We start from the raw sequence: 15736 nt of genomic DNA on the forward strand, positions 1-15736 counted from the left end.
GGCGGCCCCAAGCCCGAGCAGCCGCCTGGGGACGGCGAGGCTGCCCTGCACCGAGAGGAGACCAGCACCCTGGTGGAGAACTGCAGCAGCTCCAACGGAGTCAGCCAGGAGAGGCTGGGGAAGGCCTGCTGCGCCTCTGTCCCATCCCAGCGTGGAGGTGTCGGGAAAGCGGGACGGGTCCCTGCCCCGAGGAAGGTGGTGGGAATCCGGGGCCCACATGGTGCGGGCTTCATGGGGACTGCCTGGCGTTCCTCCTCGGAAGGGGACGGGCAACTTTCTCAGCGGTGCTCTTGGGCACATGGTCGCTGTGCCTCTCCCTCATCCCTTCAAGCGCTGGAAGGAGTGCCCCAAATTGTGAGTTTGTCTCGCAGATGGGTCCGAGTGTGAAGAAGTGTCAGGGTAAAGTAGTTTGCCTCAGAAAAAGTTGGCGGTTGTAGAGAAGGCACATAACAAGTGTCTTTTGCCTAGTGACAGCAGCTGCTACAAGATGTTACCCCTAATGCCTTCTGAACTGGCCACCCATCAAATAGCTCAACACCTTGGTCCTGACCTGCAGATCTCCCCGTTGGGTCAGTTATTACCTAGCTGAGAAGTTAATCTCAATCTGAAGTAACATGCTGAAGTATATTCCATCACAGTAATGGACTTCTTCCTGACATCTGTATTAATAGTAAGAAGTCCTGGAAATTGCTAGTCAGAACTGTGGAAGTCATGTAGCAAGCACTGAGTGTGGAGCTCACTGGTGTCAGAGAACATGTGTGGCTTCTTTGAATTCATTTTCTTTAGCTTTCTAAGGTATGCACCTTCCCATTCAGACAAGGAGATAAATTTAAAATCTTCCCCTCCCATTTGTGACCAAGCCGTCTGTTCTGTGGGAAGGAATTTCTTGGGTTATTTTTCAATAGCTCCAGAAGCCTGGAGAATTTCTTTTGAAGTCACTTGGTCGAAGCCCTGTCCTGAACGCCAGCGGAGTGAAAGGTGCTTAACTGCAGTTTCTCTCCTTTCATCACATGGCATCCCTGCTAGCAGGAGGAGGGAGTTTCGGTCTTTGGAACCCATGTCTTCCCTTTATTTTCAGGGTGACATCAGGAGACCACTGTTATAGCTGAAATTGAGCTTTAATTGAGCAGAGTGAACTTTGCTACAGTTTCTTTTTTTCAGGGTCAGAGATTCCAGGACACATTGAGGGAACATTAGCAGTTTCTTCCTTCAGTTTTTTGACTCCCTGTTGGTTTTGAAAAGACAGGTTTTGCAAAAGGTTAAGAAAGTTCCTCTGAATGTAGTACACCATTTTCTTGACCACATAATAAGCTCTTAATGTTGGTTTAGTTCCAACAAGAGTATCCTAATAATTAGTTTCAATGTAAAATTCCCTTAACTGTTGATCTGATAGTCTTGTGAATTTTTATTGCATGGTGAAACGTGGTGATTTTTACTCAAGTTTTTACTCAGTTCTAATTCTCTGGAATTATCATAGATGTCCTAACAATAACAAATAATTTGTTGTGGGTATTTAGGTGGCAATAGGGCATAATTTTGGTCACAGTGAAACTTTGAAATAAGTTTGTATTTCCTTCTGTGCTCTGTCATGATTATGTAATGGATGGAGTTATTCGTAGTTTACCCATGGAAATATTACAGGGAAAGGTGCTTGGAGACTTCTGAGAGGCTATAAGGCATGTAGGTGAAGACCAGAGAAATGACTGAGAGTGGTACTATGCCTTTGCTGGAAATGAAAGTGGAGCAGACCCTGCTTTCCTAAGGTAGGAGGGGAAAGCCAGTGGTAGCCTTAGGGACTAGTCCTGCACAAGCATCTTTGTGCATATACTTCATATGAAGTAATCAGTTTATAGTTAAATTTAAATGAGCATATTTCAAATGGACACATTTTAGCTTCTTGTCATTAAAAAACTCTCAAGAGCTTTCTGGCACCATGTTTCCTGTTACTCACCCTTATAGACAGGTCTACCAGCTTTCCAGATCTTCTCTTGAGTACTTGGTATGCAGCAGTCTCAGAAAAGTTCCTCTTCCCTTGCTCTCATCATAGACCCCAAGTTCTGAACTCTGTACCCTGAGATATTTTCCTTTAATTTTGTGATTTCTCTGGAAAGTTAAAGGTCCCGTATTCCATAACTCAGAGTTGTGTGGAAAATGTAGCTGGAGCTTTAGGACGGAAGTGTGATGCATGAGATCATGAGCGTAGGGCTTGGAACTGACCTGCTCAGCTGCCTTTGTAGGAGCTCACCCCATCCATACAGTTACAGAATCACAGTCCTGAGAGCAGAGTGGCAGATACTGCAGGTCATACTAACATGTTAATGTTTACAAAGCTCTGAACTGCATAACTGTGGAAGCAGTAAAGGCTCCTTGTTTCTGCTCTTGTCAGGCCAGTGGCCAGTGCTTGTTACATTTCTTTTAACACTGGAAATTTTTTGCCCAAAGAAAAACTTTTGAAGAAAAGTAGGAGGTTAACTGTGTAAAATACATTCAATTTTGATGATTTTCTTTCAAAAAAATGCTTCTCTTTGTAATGATGTGTCCATATGTTCCTACATAGCTAGCTAGGTGTGATGGGGTGGTGATACCACAAAGAGTTTTGATAAAAGAGGGCACTAAAATGTTCATTTAAGAATTGCATGGTCCATGAGATATGGCTTTGAGTATCAACAGCTGTACGTCACTCAACAGCTGTACGTCACTTAAAAATAAAGGTACTAAAAATACATCTTTTGTGTGTTCTGAAATGCAAATAATGCTAGTTCATAATCTCTGAGAGCTTCAGTGATAACTTACACTGGCCTGTGATCAATACTGCTGATAAACTCTGTGGTTTGGACCTAAAAGCTCAGCTCATCATATCTCACAGTTCTGCTGCCTCCATGCACCACCTCAGAAAAACTTCCTTGAATTCAGAAGTCTTTTGGAAATGAACTGCTAAATTTGAGAAGTTACTGTAAAGCAGTATCCATACAACTTTTGAGCTTCCGGGCTCATAAATTTTAATATAAAATAGCAATGCAGTCTTGTGGTTTAAGAAAGATTTTAGCAACTGATAGGCCTTCTGCCCTTTCAAAAGAGGGAAAAATGTAAGTTACTTAGCTACTTAACCAGGGTTTTTTTTATGAATGCTCTGTAATTTTGCATTTTGTTTAAGAGATGAACAGTGAGTAGTCAAGTGGTTAAACAGCTGGAACACATGAGAACAGTTTTTTTGTAGAATAAATTGGATTGTGGTCATCTCCACACTTTGCCACTCTACATCTTTGAGCTCCATATAGAAACTATTGCCTCCTAGACTATGTGGGCACAATGGAATATTTTGGGGCGAGAGAAAAAGCTGCGAAGTGTTATGGGCAGAGCTGCTTGCTTTTCAGTTTTGTACTCAGTGTGGCAGGTTTAGTGTTGGTTATTGTTTTATATTGAACTGTAGTAATGTGGAATATAGCACATGCCTAATCATTTTGCTGTTTTCGTGTCAGGTGATACGAAAGATGACGTGACAGACCTACAAGTGAACGGGAACGCTGGTCATTATCCTCTGGATGAAGAGGAGGTTGAAGAAGACTCTAGTGCACAGCTTAACATGCGTGGCGTTTTTCTGCATGTTTTTGGAGATGCCTTAGGTTCAGTAATTGTGGTAGTGAATGCCTTGCTCTTTTATGGGTTGTGGAATCCATGCCCCAAAGATGGGCCCTGCTTTAATCCGTGTGTCAATAATCATTGCATGGAAAATGCTACTTTGTCCCAAGCACTTGGCAGAGCAAACAGGTCTGAGCAAGAGAGCATTACAGTGGCTGGTCCATGCTGGTTGCTGTATTTAGATCCAGTCCTTTGCCTGATAATGGTTTGTATACTCCTCTACACAACATACCCCTTACTTAGAGAGTCAGCCCTTATACTTCTACAGACTGTTCCCAAACAAATAGATGTTCATTCATTGAACTCGAAGTTACGTACTCTCGAAGGAGTCGAAGCAGTTCACGAATTACACATTTGGCAGCTGGCAGGCAGCAGGATCATTGGCACTGCTCACATCAAGTGTCCTGACCCTTCCACGTACATGATGGTGGCCAAGCGCATCAAAGAGATCTTTCATGACGAGGGAATTCATGCAACTACCATCCAGCCCGAGTTCGCCAGCGTTGACTCGGAATCGGGGAGAGGGAAGTGTGAGTTTCCGTGCAGGACTCAATGTGCTTTGAAGCAGTGTTGTGGAACAGGAGAAGATAGTACTGCAAAGACGACAGAAAAATCTTCACCGCTTAGTATTTCTTGTTCAGAAGTTGTCATTGAATTTCCAAAAACCAGGAGGACTAAGTCAGAGAGCATCCCTTCGGTTAAGCTAGAGGCAAACCCTGATCAAAACGAGCAGTTTGAATCATCGTTGTAACTCTCTGAGTGGTGCTACCTGTGTTTTGGTGACTTTGACAACAGCTGTACTGCAAGAGGAAGAGACGGACATTCGAGATACAATTTTGCCACGTAGTGTAATTGCTGGTCTCTGTTCTTGTCATATTGCTAAATCTAGAATGCTTGTTTTAAGGAACATAATGTCACTATCATGATACGATGTGTTTGTGTTGGCTGTGTTCTGAGGCAGAGAGAAAGTGCACCGATGCTGTAACAACTTTAGACAACCAGTTTCAATGTTCAGACACTTTTTGCTGTGCTTCAAATTAAAATATTTTTTTTCCAGTGAAAAGATATTTGAGGGATAAGCATGTAGGAACTCAACTTGTGTTACAGACTTCTTGGACCTACGCTTTCCTTTAATATTTGATTTGTAGATATTTTAATATATTGTTTATTTAGAAACCCTAAGGAATCCAAAGTTCATAAAACATTTTTAAAGATATTACTTCTTAAAACTGGAAACCACTTTGCAGGTCCACATATTTTTCTTAAACCTATATAATAATAATAAATGTGATGGCTTTTCTAATGAATTTATTGTATAGTGTATTTTAAAGAGAACATCATATGATTGTTAGAAAGTGTCCCCACTTTTTCTGGTAAGGTAGTGAGGTAATTAAAGTCAACTGCTTATGAAAATATCAGATGTGAAAGGATTTTTTTTTCCTACCAGAAAGGAAGTTCAAGCTACTGTGTAATGCTCTGTGATCAAGATGTGAGACTGACTGATAAAGTAATGCAGACTCCTGGATTTTCTGGTATTTTTCCTAATTTCTAAGTTTTGTCTGGTCATAAAAGTTCTCAAAGTTAAAAGGATCCTTGACCCACAGTGCTATGAATGAAGAGCTGGAGCTTCATTTTTAACTGATGCTCATTTTCCTAAGACAAAAGCATTAGTTATGTCAATAAGTGCTCTGTCGGGGGAGGTCTGCCAAGCCCCAGCAGTGTAATTTGTGCTTTGAAGCACAGACAGTAGCCTCTGTAACAAGGAGTTCCGTGGTGCGTTTTGCGTGTAGTTGTGTCGTGTGTCTGTAAGCACCCAAAGTAACTGCAGTCCTGGTCCCCACCACATCCTCAGGAACCTTCTGCTGACTTTTGAGGAAAGTCAGGGGGTAGGATTTCATTCACTGTATTTCACACTTTGAGAGATTTATGTACCACATAATTTCACTTGTTAAGTAGCTGAATGTATGGTTTAAAGTGTTAACTCAGTTAGCTGACAACTGGCTCTAAAGAAGCTGTTACAGTACGCTGCCAACTTACACCTTAACAAAGGAGAAACTGTGGACTCTGTGAATTTGGTGGAGACTAGATGAGAGCTGAAGAGAAAAATGTGCAAGAAATCTAATCCTGACCTAAACCCTGACCTTTTTGATGCACTGAAGTTATATATGTCTTGTGATTTAATTGCCTGCTCCTATGTTCAAAACTGGAAAACAACTCAGATCTTCCCTTGTTTGCTCTATGACTCTGGACATGATAAACGCTCTGCCTCAGTCTCCCTGTTTTAAAATGGGGATACTACCTACCTCACAGGGGTGTTGTGAGGCTTAACTCTTGTGGAGAGCTCTGAGATCTGTCACTGGAAGGCACTGGAAAGAGCGTAAGATACTAAATTACATGGTATTTACTTCTAAAAATGTATTGCAATACCTAGGCATAACAGAGGGATCTGAGGATAGTTTTGGCCTTATGAGAATCTTTGATGCTGTGGTTTTTCAAGTTTTTAACAGTATTTAAATGTAGAATTTCTTTTTTGTATACAAAAAGAATGTTTTGTTAGTGAAGGGAATGTGGCTCTGCCTCCGGATGATGAACACCTCGCTGGTTTGCATTTCTAATGTGCATCTCCTATGATAATTGCTCCTAAGTAGTTCAAAATAGTCTGCTGCTCATGGGACCTGGACTGGCCCAGGTCCTGTCAGTGGTCTTGCCCAACTTCTTAGCAGAGCATTGCAGTCAGCTCTTGATTGTCCATGGGTGGATTACCAGTGTTGAATATTAGCCATGCAGTCTCCAGGGCCAGACTGGCTCTGTGTCGTGTGCCAACGTGTTGGCCAAATGCTACATGCCAAAGCATTGGAAGAGTGGGGGAGCTCAGCCCAGCGCCCTGTCACAGGGTATGTCAGCCTGGGTGCAGCACAGCACCCTGCAGTCATTTTGCCTCTTGGCTGCTTGGATGCATCCAAAGGAAGCTGTGGAGTGTGGATGGGTCAGTTTAGCTTTGCGCTAGCTTGGGGGTGTTGGTGCTTCATGGCCATCAGCATCACTCACTTTGTGTTTATGCTTCTTGTATAGTCTCATGAACTAACTTAAATATGTTAATATAGTATTTATATATGTTTATGTTTTGTCTGAATTATCTTTAACTTTCTTCTGTTACCTGTTACCTAGAGCTGACTGTTAAATGAGATCTTGTATGAGACTACGTTTGCAGAAGATGCTACCACTGCTAGTATACTACAGAGTATTAACCAAGTAAAGTTTTAAATTAACAAAGTACTTTTTTTTTTTTTTTGAAACATGTATCTTTGCTTTATGTGGTAAGCTTTCACTAATTATTTTGCTGACTAGTTTAAGATTGATCTCAGTCATTAGTATGGACTATTGTGGTCCTGCTGTATATCACTAATGTCCTGTAGAACTACTGCTTTTTAGTTTATCTAAAAAAACAAAATGCCCAACACCAAGGAACCGTGGAAGCTCTGAGAAGCCTGACTTCTCTTGTGTTGCTCTTATAAAAGAGAGGAACTATTAAGTCTTGACAGTTGCCACCAACAGTCAACAGTGTCAGTAAATGCATCTGAATAGGTGGAGTTGTAGTCACTAATTCCATTGTAACTATTTAATCTTTTTTTTGTGTGCCAGAAGTAATATTTTTCTATTTCTGTGTCCATTGCAGGCAATGGGTAGCTTAAAAGACAAAAATCTCTCTCCCACATTGCATTTATTATCAGGACAGGATGCAGATGTGATGATGGGGGCAGAAGGGGTAGTTGCGTGGGCTCTCTGTCATGTGCCATGTCATGTGCAGCACTAGCTGGTGTTAATGGGGCCCTTCAGTCACTTTAGCCCTCAGTGGTAAATTCTCTGAAAGCATATATAGTCAGGTCGAGGTGGTGGTGACTGTACAGCAGCAGGGACACAATTTGTGTGTTTATTCTGGCTGTATGAGACCCGACTGTAGCCTGCTAGCTTGTCATATGGCTTAATTTCTTCCAACCCAATCCTTCTGTGGTTACAAAGGCTTGGTTTGCTCTGAAGATCACAGTTCCAGAATACTGGGAGCATTCAAAAACACTGCACAGTGTCTTTTTCTTTTTTTTTTTTTTTTTTTCTGTCTTAACAAAGCATGAAACTAGTGAATCTCATGTAAGTGAACACTGCAGTGGTGGGAGCTAATGTATTGTGTATCACATTCCTGAATTTTTAAAATAAAAAAATATGGAACACTGATTTTAAGGAAAAATAAGTCTGTATTTCAGTGTCTAGATTGTTTATGCTTCTAATGAAATGTGTCAGAAATAAACCAAACATCAGTGGGTGAAATATTTTACACTTGGTACAGCTCATCCAGAAACATGCTATTTTGGAATCACTTCCTGGATTATATCTGCACCTGAGGTGCAGTGCAGAACTAATGCAGACAGTGGGCTAGCTAGAACCATTGAGCTTTACTTGTTAGTGGAGTAAATTGCTTCTGTGGACCCCCTTATCATTTTAGCTCAATTGCTTTCAACATCCATTCTAGGTTTTTTGTAATATCTGTTATTGTTGCATCATGGTATTTGGTATGGACATACACATAGTTAAGTAAAGTAAAAGATAAAACTAGCCCAAACTTGTGGTTCTCAAAAAAGTTGTGGTAAGGCTTTAGTCCTGTAAACGTTCGTATTTGTGAATAGCTTAATTGGGCTGACAAGTAGTTACTTGCATGCAGGGAGTTGCTTGTGGGAGTGAGTCCAAACCTCCCAGTGCAGCCTGGCTTTTGAAGAATGACTGAAAGTACCTAGATTTTATGGATATATTAAAATTTGGAGTACTGCAATGTTTCTCAATTTACTGCATAACTATTATCAGTTTGTTGTAATTCCAGGGTATATGCCTTTTCCCCACTCTTCAAAAAGAAAGAAAAAAAAGCCCACTGAGTGTCCTAAGGCTTGTTAACAAGTATAACTAAACTGGCTGTTTGCTTCTGAAATGAGGCCATCTGAATTTATTAAACACTGCCTGGCAGAGTTTGGAGAGGAGGGATAAAGATTCTTGCCATTCTCCTTCCCCTGCCCCCTTGCTTTGACTGCACTTTATAATCTCTTCAGCTTATGGGGAGATGGGGGGCACGGAGTGGGTGAATTTTGTAGCTAGATATTCCGAGTTCCATGTGGAGGTGATGGGAAATATAAAAGCATATAAATATGCTCTATTTTAGTTTCATAGCATGGCATCAGTTGCACCCTTTTTAGGTATGCACTTAAGTTGTTCAGCTCTGCAGTAACTTTGTGTTTTTCCTTTCCCTGCTGGGTGGAAAGAGATGGATGCTCCATTTGACTGAGCTAAAGCCAGTCTTGACAATTTTCCAAATCAAACGTAGCTTTGCTGGTACCAGTTGGTGTGATTAGTCCTTAGGACCTTTGCTTTGTGTGGTTAGCTGCCTGGGAGGTATGATACCATGTATTAGCAGGCTCCCATTTATGGGATTTTTTGCATTCACCGTGTTATCTAAGTAGCTGAAGAGCAGAACTACACTACTGAAAAAGATCTTTGATCTACATGACTCCAAAAAGCACATGAGATTAATTTGGCCTTTTTTTTTATTTTCATGTTCTGGATCCTATTTCTGAGCAATGTTGAAATATAATTGGTGTTAATGAACACCATATGGTGTTAAGTCCTTTTTTTGCCTTCTTTTAAAATAAACAGTAATGTTGCAGGTTTGTTTTTTTTTTTTTTCTGTGTTAAGTACTAGAGTCCTGAGAAAATAACACAGAGCTCTTGAATGTCAAATACTTTTAGTGGGGGTTTCTTTCTCAGGTCGGTTCCTAGAAATGGCTTTGACTAAAAAAAGGCATTTTCACCATCTCCCAGAACCTCTGAAACACGTACAAAGAGCACAAGTAGAAGAGGAAGTTAATATATGGGTTGTAAAGTGATGGCCTCCAACTGTCTGGATTCCAGGGGCTATTAAAAGAATAGTTGCTCAGTTCTAGTATCATGTGAAGAGTTAATTATGCAAAATGATTTTTTTTTCCCCTAACAAAACAGCCTTTGAAAAGGAAAAAAAAAATCTTTCTGTCTTGTTCATTGGCTGTGGCTGAGTATCTGATGTACGTGTCAGCAAAGCAAGCTTCCTAGCAGAAGTCTGTACTGTTTGTTCAACATGTTTGGAAGATGCTTTTCCTTTTCATTTGTTTCCATTCAGAAACAAATGCCATTTGAAAAGTTTGTTGGAAAAAAAGTACTGACTGCAGAAAAAGATACAGCTGCCAGCCATAATCTGCACTGAAGAGAGCAGGATCATTGTTCATACCTGCCTCGAGCTATTTGTGAGCTTGCAATGATGCGTGGAGCCCTTCACTGGTGCAGCTTCAGCAGCTGCTTTATCCTTCAAGAGGGAAGAGTGATTCCATATTACTAGTTATATATGCAGGAGGCTATGTTTGCTTTTACTGTAAGCATTGCACACAAGATCAAGTTTTGCCATTTTCCAAAGGTCATCTTGAACCTCAGAAATGATTTAAACTTAGTATGAGCATCCTTTATGAGATATACTAGTGTAGGAATTTTTGAGGAATAGGGTGGGAAGGGAAGCCTCAGGTCTGTAGCTTACTTCTGCTTTTACATATATCTTTACTCATGCCATTCCTAAACCTCCTACCCCGATGGTTGCCTGACCATCTCAAGGAGCAGACCCAGTGCCCAGAACAGCTCCTTCTTGCTGCTTGTCCATCAGGAGCTGATGCCACAGGGGAAGGGCAGGATGTGAGCCAAGTCTGACAGGCACTTGCATCCGGGAGGTGGTTTTCAGTCCAATCACATAGGAGCATCCCAAACCTGGCATGAAATCCTTGGCATCAAATCCTCAGTTACTGCTTATGTATCTCTATTTTGTGTTACTTCTTTTTTTTTTTTATTTTTTTTTGTGACAACACAAATGTTAAAGCAGTGCTCAGGCCAAATTGCAATCCCCACCTCCTGCCATCCCAGTTCCCTTTCTAGTTTGCAGCATTGGTAGGCTTTTCCCAGCCTTTCCCTCACACCAGCTAGTGCAGCTAAGAATAGCTGTGGTGATGCTGTGGAATAGGATGTGCAACCTGCTGTGTTTCCTGTGTTTGTGCTTGTGCTGCTGGCCTGGGCTGAAGCCTGTTGCCTCCATCTTCCCCAATGGACCTGCTAGGTTGATGTGTTATACTCAGTTTGTTAAATTAGATTTGCCATGAGTTCACCTACATTTGTTTCACTTGCATTCTGCAGTCTAGGCAAGACCTCAGCTGAGTGAGATATATACTTTTTTGCCAATGTTTCTCAGAATCATAGAATCACTGTGGTTGGAAAAGACCTCGTAAGATCGACTCTTAACTGTTAACTCTACTAAACTCTACTAAATCCACCTCTAAGCCATATCCCCAAGCACCACATCTACACAGCTTTTAGATATGTCCAGGGAGGGTGACACCTCCCTGGGCAGCATGTTCCAATACCTGGCAACCCTTTCAGTGAAAAAGTTCTTCCTAATGTCCAGTCTAAACTTCCCCTGGAGCAGCTTGGGGCCATTCCCTCTTGTTCTATCAGTAGTGACTTGTAAGAAGAGAGCAGCACCTACCTCTCTACAATATCCATTCAGGAAGTTGTAGAGAGTAATAAGGTCACCAGCTCAGCCTTCTCTTCTTCAGTCTAAATAGCCCCAATTCCCTCAGGTGCTCCTCTTGCTTCAGAGTACAGCTGCTGAAGGTAAGTGGCTTTTGGCCCATTACAGACAGTGGCAGAGGAGGGCTCCAGACCTGGATTCATTGGGTTGTTTGATCTTATTGTATCACCCTCCTAGCTGAGGGTGCAGCTCAGCAGGTGTCCAGCAAGTACACCATGGTGAGCCTCAGCTGATAACTACGTCATTGATGCTTACACGCTTTTAATGCCCCTACCCTAGTTTAGGAGTGAACAATGCTTCCACAGGTAAATGCTGCACGTATTGCTATACCCTCAAGATTTTTTTGCATTAGGCAGCATTGGCAGGAGATGCAGGCCATCATTCTTTTCCTGGGACTCACCCCCAGGCAACTGCAGACAAGCTAATTTTCTCTGGACAAAGAGATCTTGAGAATTAACAAAATTTGGGTGGTAATATTCACTTATATTTTTATGGCTATGTAGGAAGATTCTGGCCAAAATGGATAAGGTTCTCTGTGCTTCCAGCTGAGTGTAAGGAGGGCATGGGTTAAAAATACCAGGTAAAATAGGCTCAAGCAGTTCATCTTCTGCATATCCATAGTGTCAGTGAGCTTAGACTTTTAAGTCATGCTATTTTGAAGGGATTTGCTCTCCTCACATTGCTGTTCAAAAAAAAAAAAAAAAAAAAAAAGAAAGGAAGAGTTGTGGAGTTGTGTTTATGAATTACTAGGCACCCTTCATAGCCATGTTTGGCTGAGTAACTCTGGATACAGTAGAGACACTGAAGAGTTAATCAGCAAGCTACTGCTAAAAAGGTGGTGTTTGCTATATAATGAGTATGTACACGTACATATGCTTCAGCTCGGAAGTGGAATGACACTTAGCACCATAATATCCCAGTTATGTTTTTTTGAAGGAATATAAAACCCCCAAAACTGTGTATTAAGTCAAGCTGCGTGGACTCCTGGTTGCAGTATGACATCACTAGCTGGATGTGAAAAGCTCAGAGCGTCATTATTCGAAACCTCAGTAATACTAGCTGAAAAGTTGCATGGTTTTTTTTTTTCCCTTAGTGTATCCAGAGAAGTTGAGCCACGCAGCTTAGCCATCTCAATACCAAATCAGAAGATGAGCTGGAAGGCTTTAGACCATGGTGTGTAAGTCACATACATAGCAATGGTGTGTGCTGCTCTGGGTGAAAAAAAACAAAAGCTATTGAACCTGGAGTTTAAATGACACTACTGTTGTGTGCTGTTTCCAAAAGTATCTACAAAAAGCATCTCTTAAAGAAATTTGCTTCAGACTGCCTTGTGGCAGCAAAGCCTCCAGGAGCCATGTGCTGCCTAAGCCAGGGACACTGTATTTTCTTATGCTCAGTATGAAAGCCATTGATCCAAGTCACATACTAGATGGAGACATTAAAGACCTGGAAATGTGGAAGAATATGATGAAGATCAGGCTAGATAACTGTCAACACCTTCAGCCTTTGTTAAGAAATGGAGGTTTCTTCTGTAAATGTGCTTAACCAAAACATGATGAATCCTTATCAAAGCCACTCATATTTAGAGTAAGAAAAGCTTCAGTTTTGCTGAAATTCCACTGAAGCACTTTTTGGTAGGTTTTAAGCTGTGTACAAAGTAAATTGGGTAGTATAGTAGTAGCTCTTACAAAATCCTTTGGAGCACGTTTTCCATCTTTGATAAGAAGCTTATGATAATAACCTGCCCTGATACACATTTAGCAATGCTGACCCACAGCATTGAGGTGGAAGGCTTTGGCAAAATATTTTAACCTCCTGAAGCAGCTGAAAAAAAAAAAAAATCCCACCTGACTCCAAGCCACTTTTGATTTTAAGATATTTTTGCCTTTTGTAAGTGAAATTTCAAGTTCAAACCCTTGCAATGGTTTGAGTAAAACAAATGTTTTGGATCCCAGTAGCTGTTTCAAAAGTGTCAGAAGTGCTAACATCTAAGAAAAAAATCAGCTGTTTTCACAAGGGCTAAGTAGAATCCATAAAAGAAAGAGAAATTGATCCAAAGAATGCTGGGAAGACGACAGACTGTATGGTGGGCAGTGTGGCTACATGGGACTGTTGCTGCCCGTTGATGTCAGCATGGGTGAGAAGAGCCTTACTGCTGTTCATGGCCTTGCAGGAATCTGCTGTCTGCAGAGGGGTGGAACCAGTGCAGTCCTTGTGCATGGCCTCAGTCACCATGTGCTACACCAATTGCCCTGGATGGCTGCAAGCACCATGCATGGCTAAAATTGCCATGCATGGCTGCAGTCCTTTTGGATGGCTGCAGGCTTTGTGGAGATGTTTTCAACCATCTTGTACAGCTGCAATGTTCATATGCGGCTTCACTCCTTGAGCATGGCTGTGCTTGGGTGGCTTTAGGCAAGCCACGAGGGTTGATCACGGAGGGCAGTCCCACAGTTATCTCACGATGCAGCCCAACACCTCCCTGCCTCTTCCTAGGGCAGCGGGGAGCCAAAAGGCTTCATGTGCTTTGCCTGAGCAGGGTCTGGACAGCCGTACTGTGACACTCTCCTGGCCCCATGTACAACAGCAATTCGCATCACTGCTCACTCACCCAGTCCCACTTTCTCCTGCTGGTGACTCCCTGCCTGGAGCTGGCCCAGGACCGCCCCAGAAGACACGAGCCCCCGTCACTGCCACTCTTCCTGAGCACAGCTGAAAAAGGAAACCGATGTGAAGAGATTTGCGGCTACTGTAGAAACAGTGAGGATTGCCATAGGACTGCAGCAAAACTGACCTCCTATAAAGTGCAGCTTTCCAAAACAGAACCCCTGGAGTCACAGCACCAAACCGCAGCATCAGGGCAGCTGTCATTAACAGGGAAACTAATCTTTCACAAGAGCTATTAGCTCTTTTCACAAGCCATTAGCTTTTAAAAAGGGTTTAGTCTTGGGAAAGAACTTTTTTTTTTGTCATTCTAACCTTAAGACGGAAATAATAGGATCCAAACATCCAGGGGCGGTGGGCTGTTAAGAGCTCCGAGCGCCTCAGCTTGAACTCCCCCTTACAATGCAGCTGGCTCCTGCGTTTGGTATCAGCCGGTGCTGGAGCTGCCCTTATTGCTTTGTTTCTACCACACAGGCAGAGGCAACGGCTGTGATTTGTTTCTCTGAAGGAAGATAAGCCTGGGATCTGCTGAAAAATATTTACCAATAAATTCAAATAGAAAGGCAGTTTCTTCTGACTTGGAAGGAGAGCAGAGGGATGCTGGAAGGCAAAGACGACAGAAGTGGCGTGTCTCATGGCAGTATTTCCGTTCCGTTTCGTTGCTGCTTTTTTTTTTTTTTTTTTTGTGTGTGTGTGTGTGTGGTTTTTGTTTGTTTGTTTGTTTTTGTTTTTCCCTCCATCAATGATTTTTCACTCTGCCTGTGGCTATGCAGGCAATATCTCTTTGCCACTAATAAATATCTCCTGGCTTTGAAGTGAGGATGTATTACAGGGTCAAACAAACTTTCAGTGCGCTTGCTGCCCTCTCGTGCTCAAACTAATTCTGTGCGTCTAAGTGGAAACATATTCGCGATGTAGCCTGTCTGGTGATGGTACCTTTGAACGGGCGTTGGTAACAGCAGATCTGGCTTCAGCTTGCCGTTGATCCCTCTTCTTTGACCCGAAGCAGAGACAGCAGTGAGATGTGTGAGCAGCTCCTTAGGCTGAATCCACCAAGAAGTTGCACATGGTCGAGCATCAACCTGCCTGGACCACTACAGTGCCATTGTTTCCTTCAGTAAGAGTCTGTGGAGCTGGGTGTGGGTTCAACAATTTACCGTGTGAAGCACAAACTTATCCTGGGCTGAACAGAACATGCAGAGTGCTGCGTTTATCAAAGGAATGCAAGGGAGCCAAATGGGAAGCACTCTGATTTGCTTCTAATGCAGAGTTGGATGATTTGGTGGAGATAAGTTGATAGACCATATATTATTTTCTTTGGTCTTCTGTGGTATTTTTCTCAATGGTAGAGGGATTGTGTGGCAACTGCTTCTGTTTCTCACTGCTACTTGGACCTTGCAGCAGAGAAATTTTATTAGACAGTTCAGGAAAAATTTGACACTTTTTCCAAACTTCTGCTCCAATAAGATCTGTTGCTTTGCAAGATTAAGATGACAACAGAAGGCAGCGGGCAAAGACACTGGGCATCTTTGCCAGGGGCAGTAAAACACAGCTGTGTCAAAGAGGGTTGTCACCTCATGTCACTGACCAGCAGCCCTGCTCCCTCATACCTGAGAGCCCTGACAACAGGATCCAGGCCGCTTGGTGGCAGAGCAGGGCTATCTGTGGGGGGTCTTCTTTATATCCCTCTTCTGCAGGAATATTTTTAATACAGGGCTTTTTAATACAGGGCTACCTATGTGTTATTTGTCATTAGTTCCTATGTACAGAAGAGCAAAGCACGATGAGTTTGCC

The 15736-nt window shown here is 42.3% G+C and overlaps 1 protein-coding gene across 1 annotated transcript; it reads left to right on the plus strand.

Moving 5' to 3' along the window:
- Positions 1-6: 6 nt before the first annotated feature.
- On the plus strand, positions 7-5164 carry SLC30A1 (solute carrier family 30 (zinc transporter), member 1; the record flags this gene model as incomplete). The annotated part of the gene is made up of 2 exons (XM_008945288.1): positions 7-127; positions 3480-5164. Coding segments are annotated over 2 exons (1032 nt in total), but the record flags the coding sequence as incomplete, so codon positions are not given.
- Positions 5165-15736: the final 10572 nt, after the last annotated feature.

Source organism: Merops nubicus, unplaced genomic scaffold, assembly GCF_000691845.1.
Source record: "Merops nubicus isolate BGI_N331 unplaced genomic scaffold, ASM69184v1 scaffold26428, whole genome shotgun sequence".
NCBI classification, from domain to species: domain Eukaryota; kingdom Metazoa; phylum Chordata; class Aves; order Coraciiformes; family Meropidae; genus Merops; species Merops nubicus.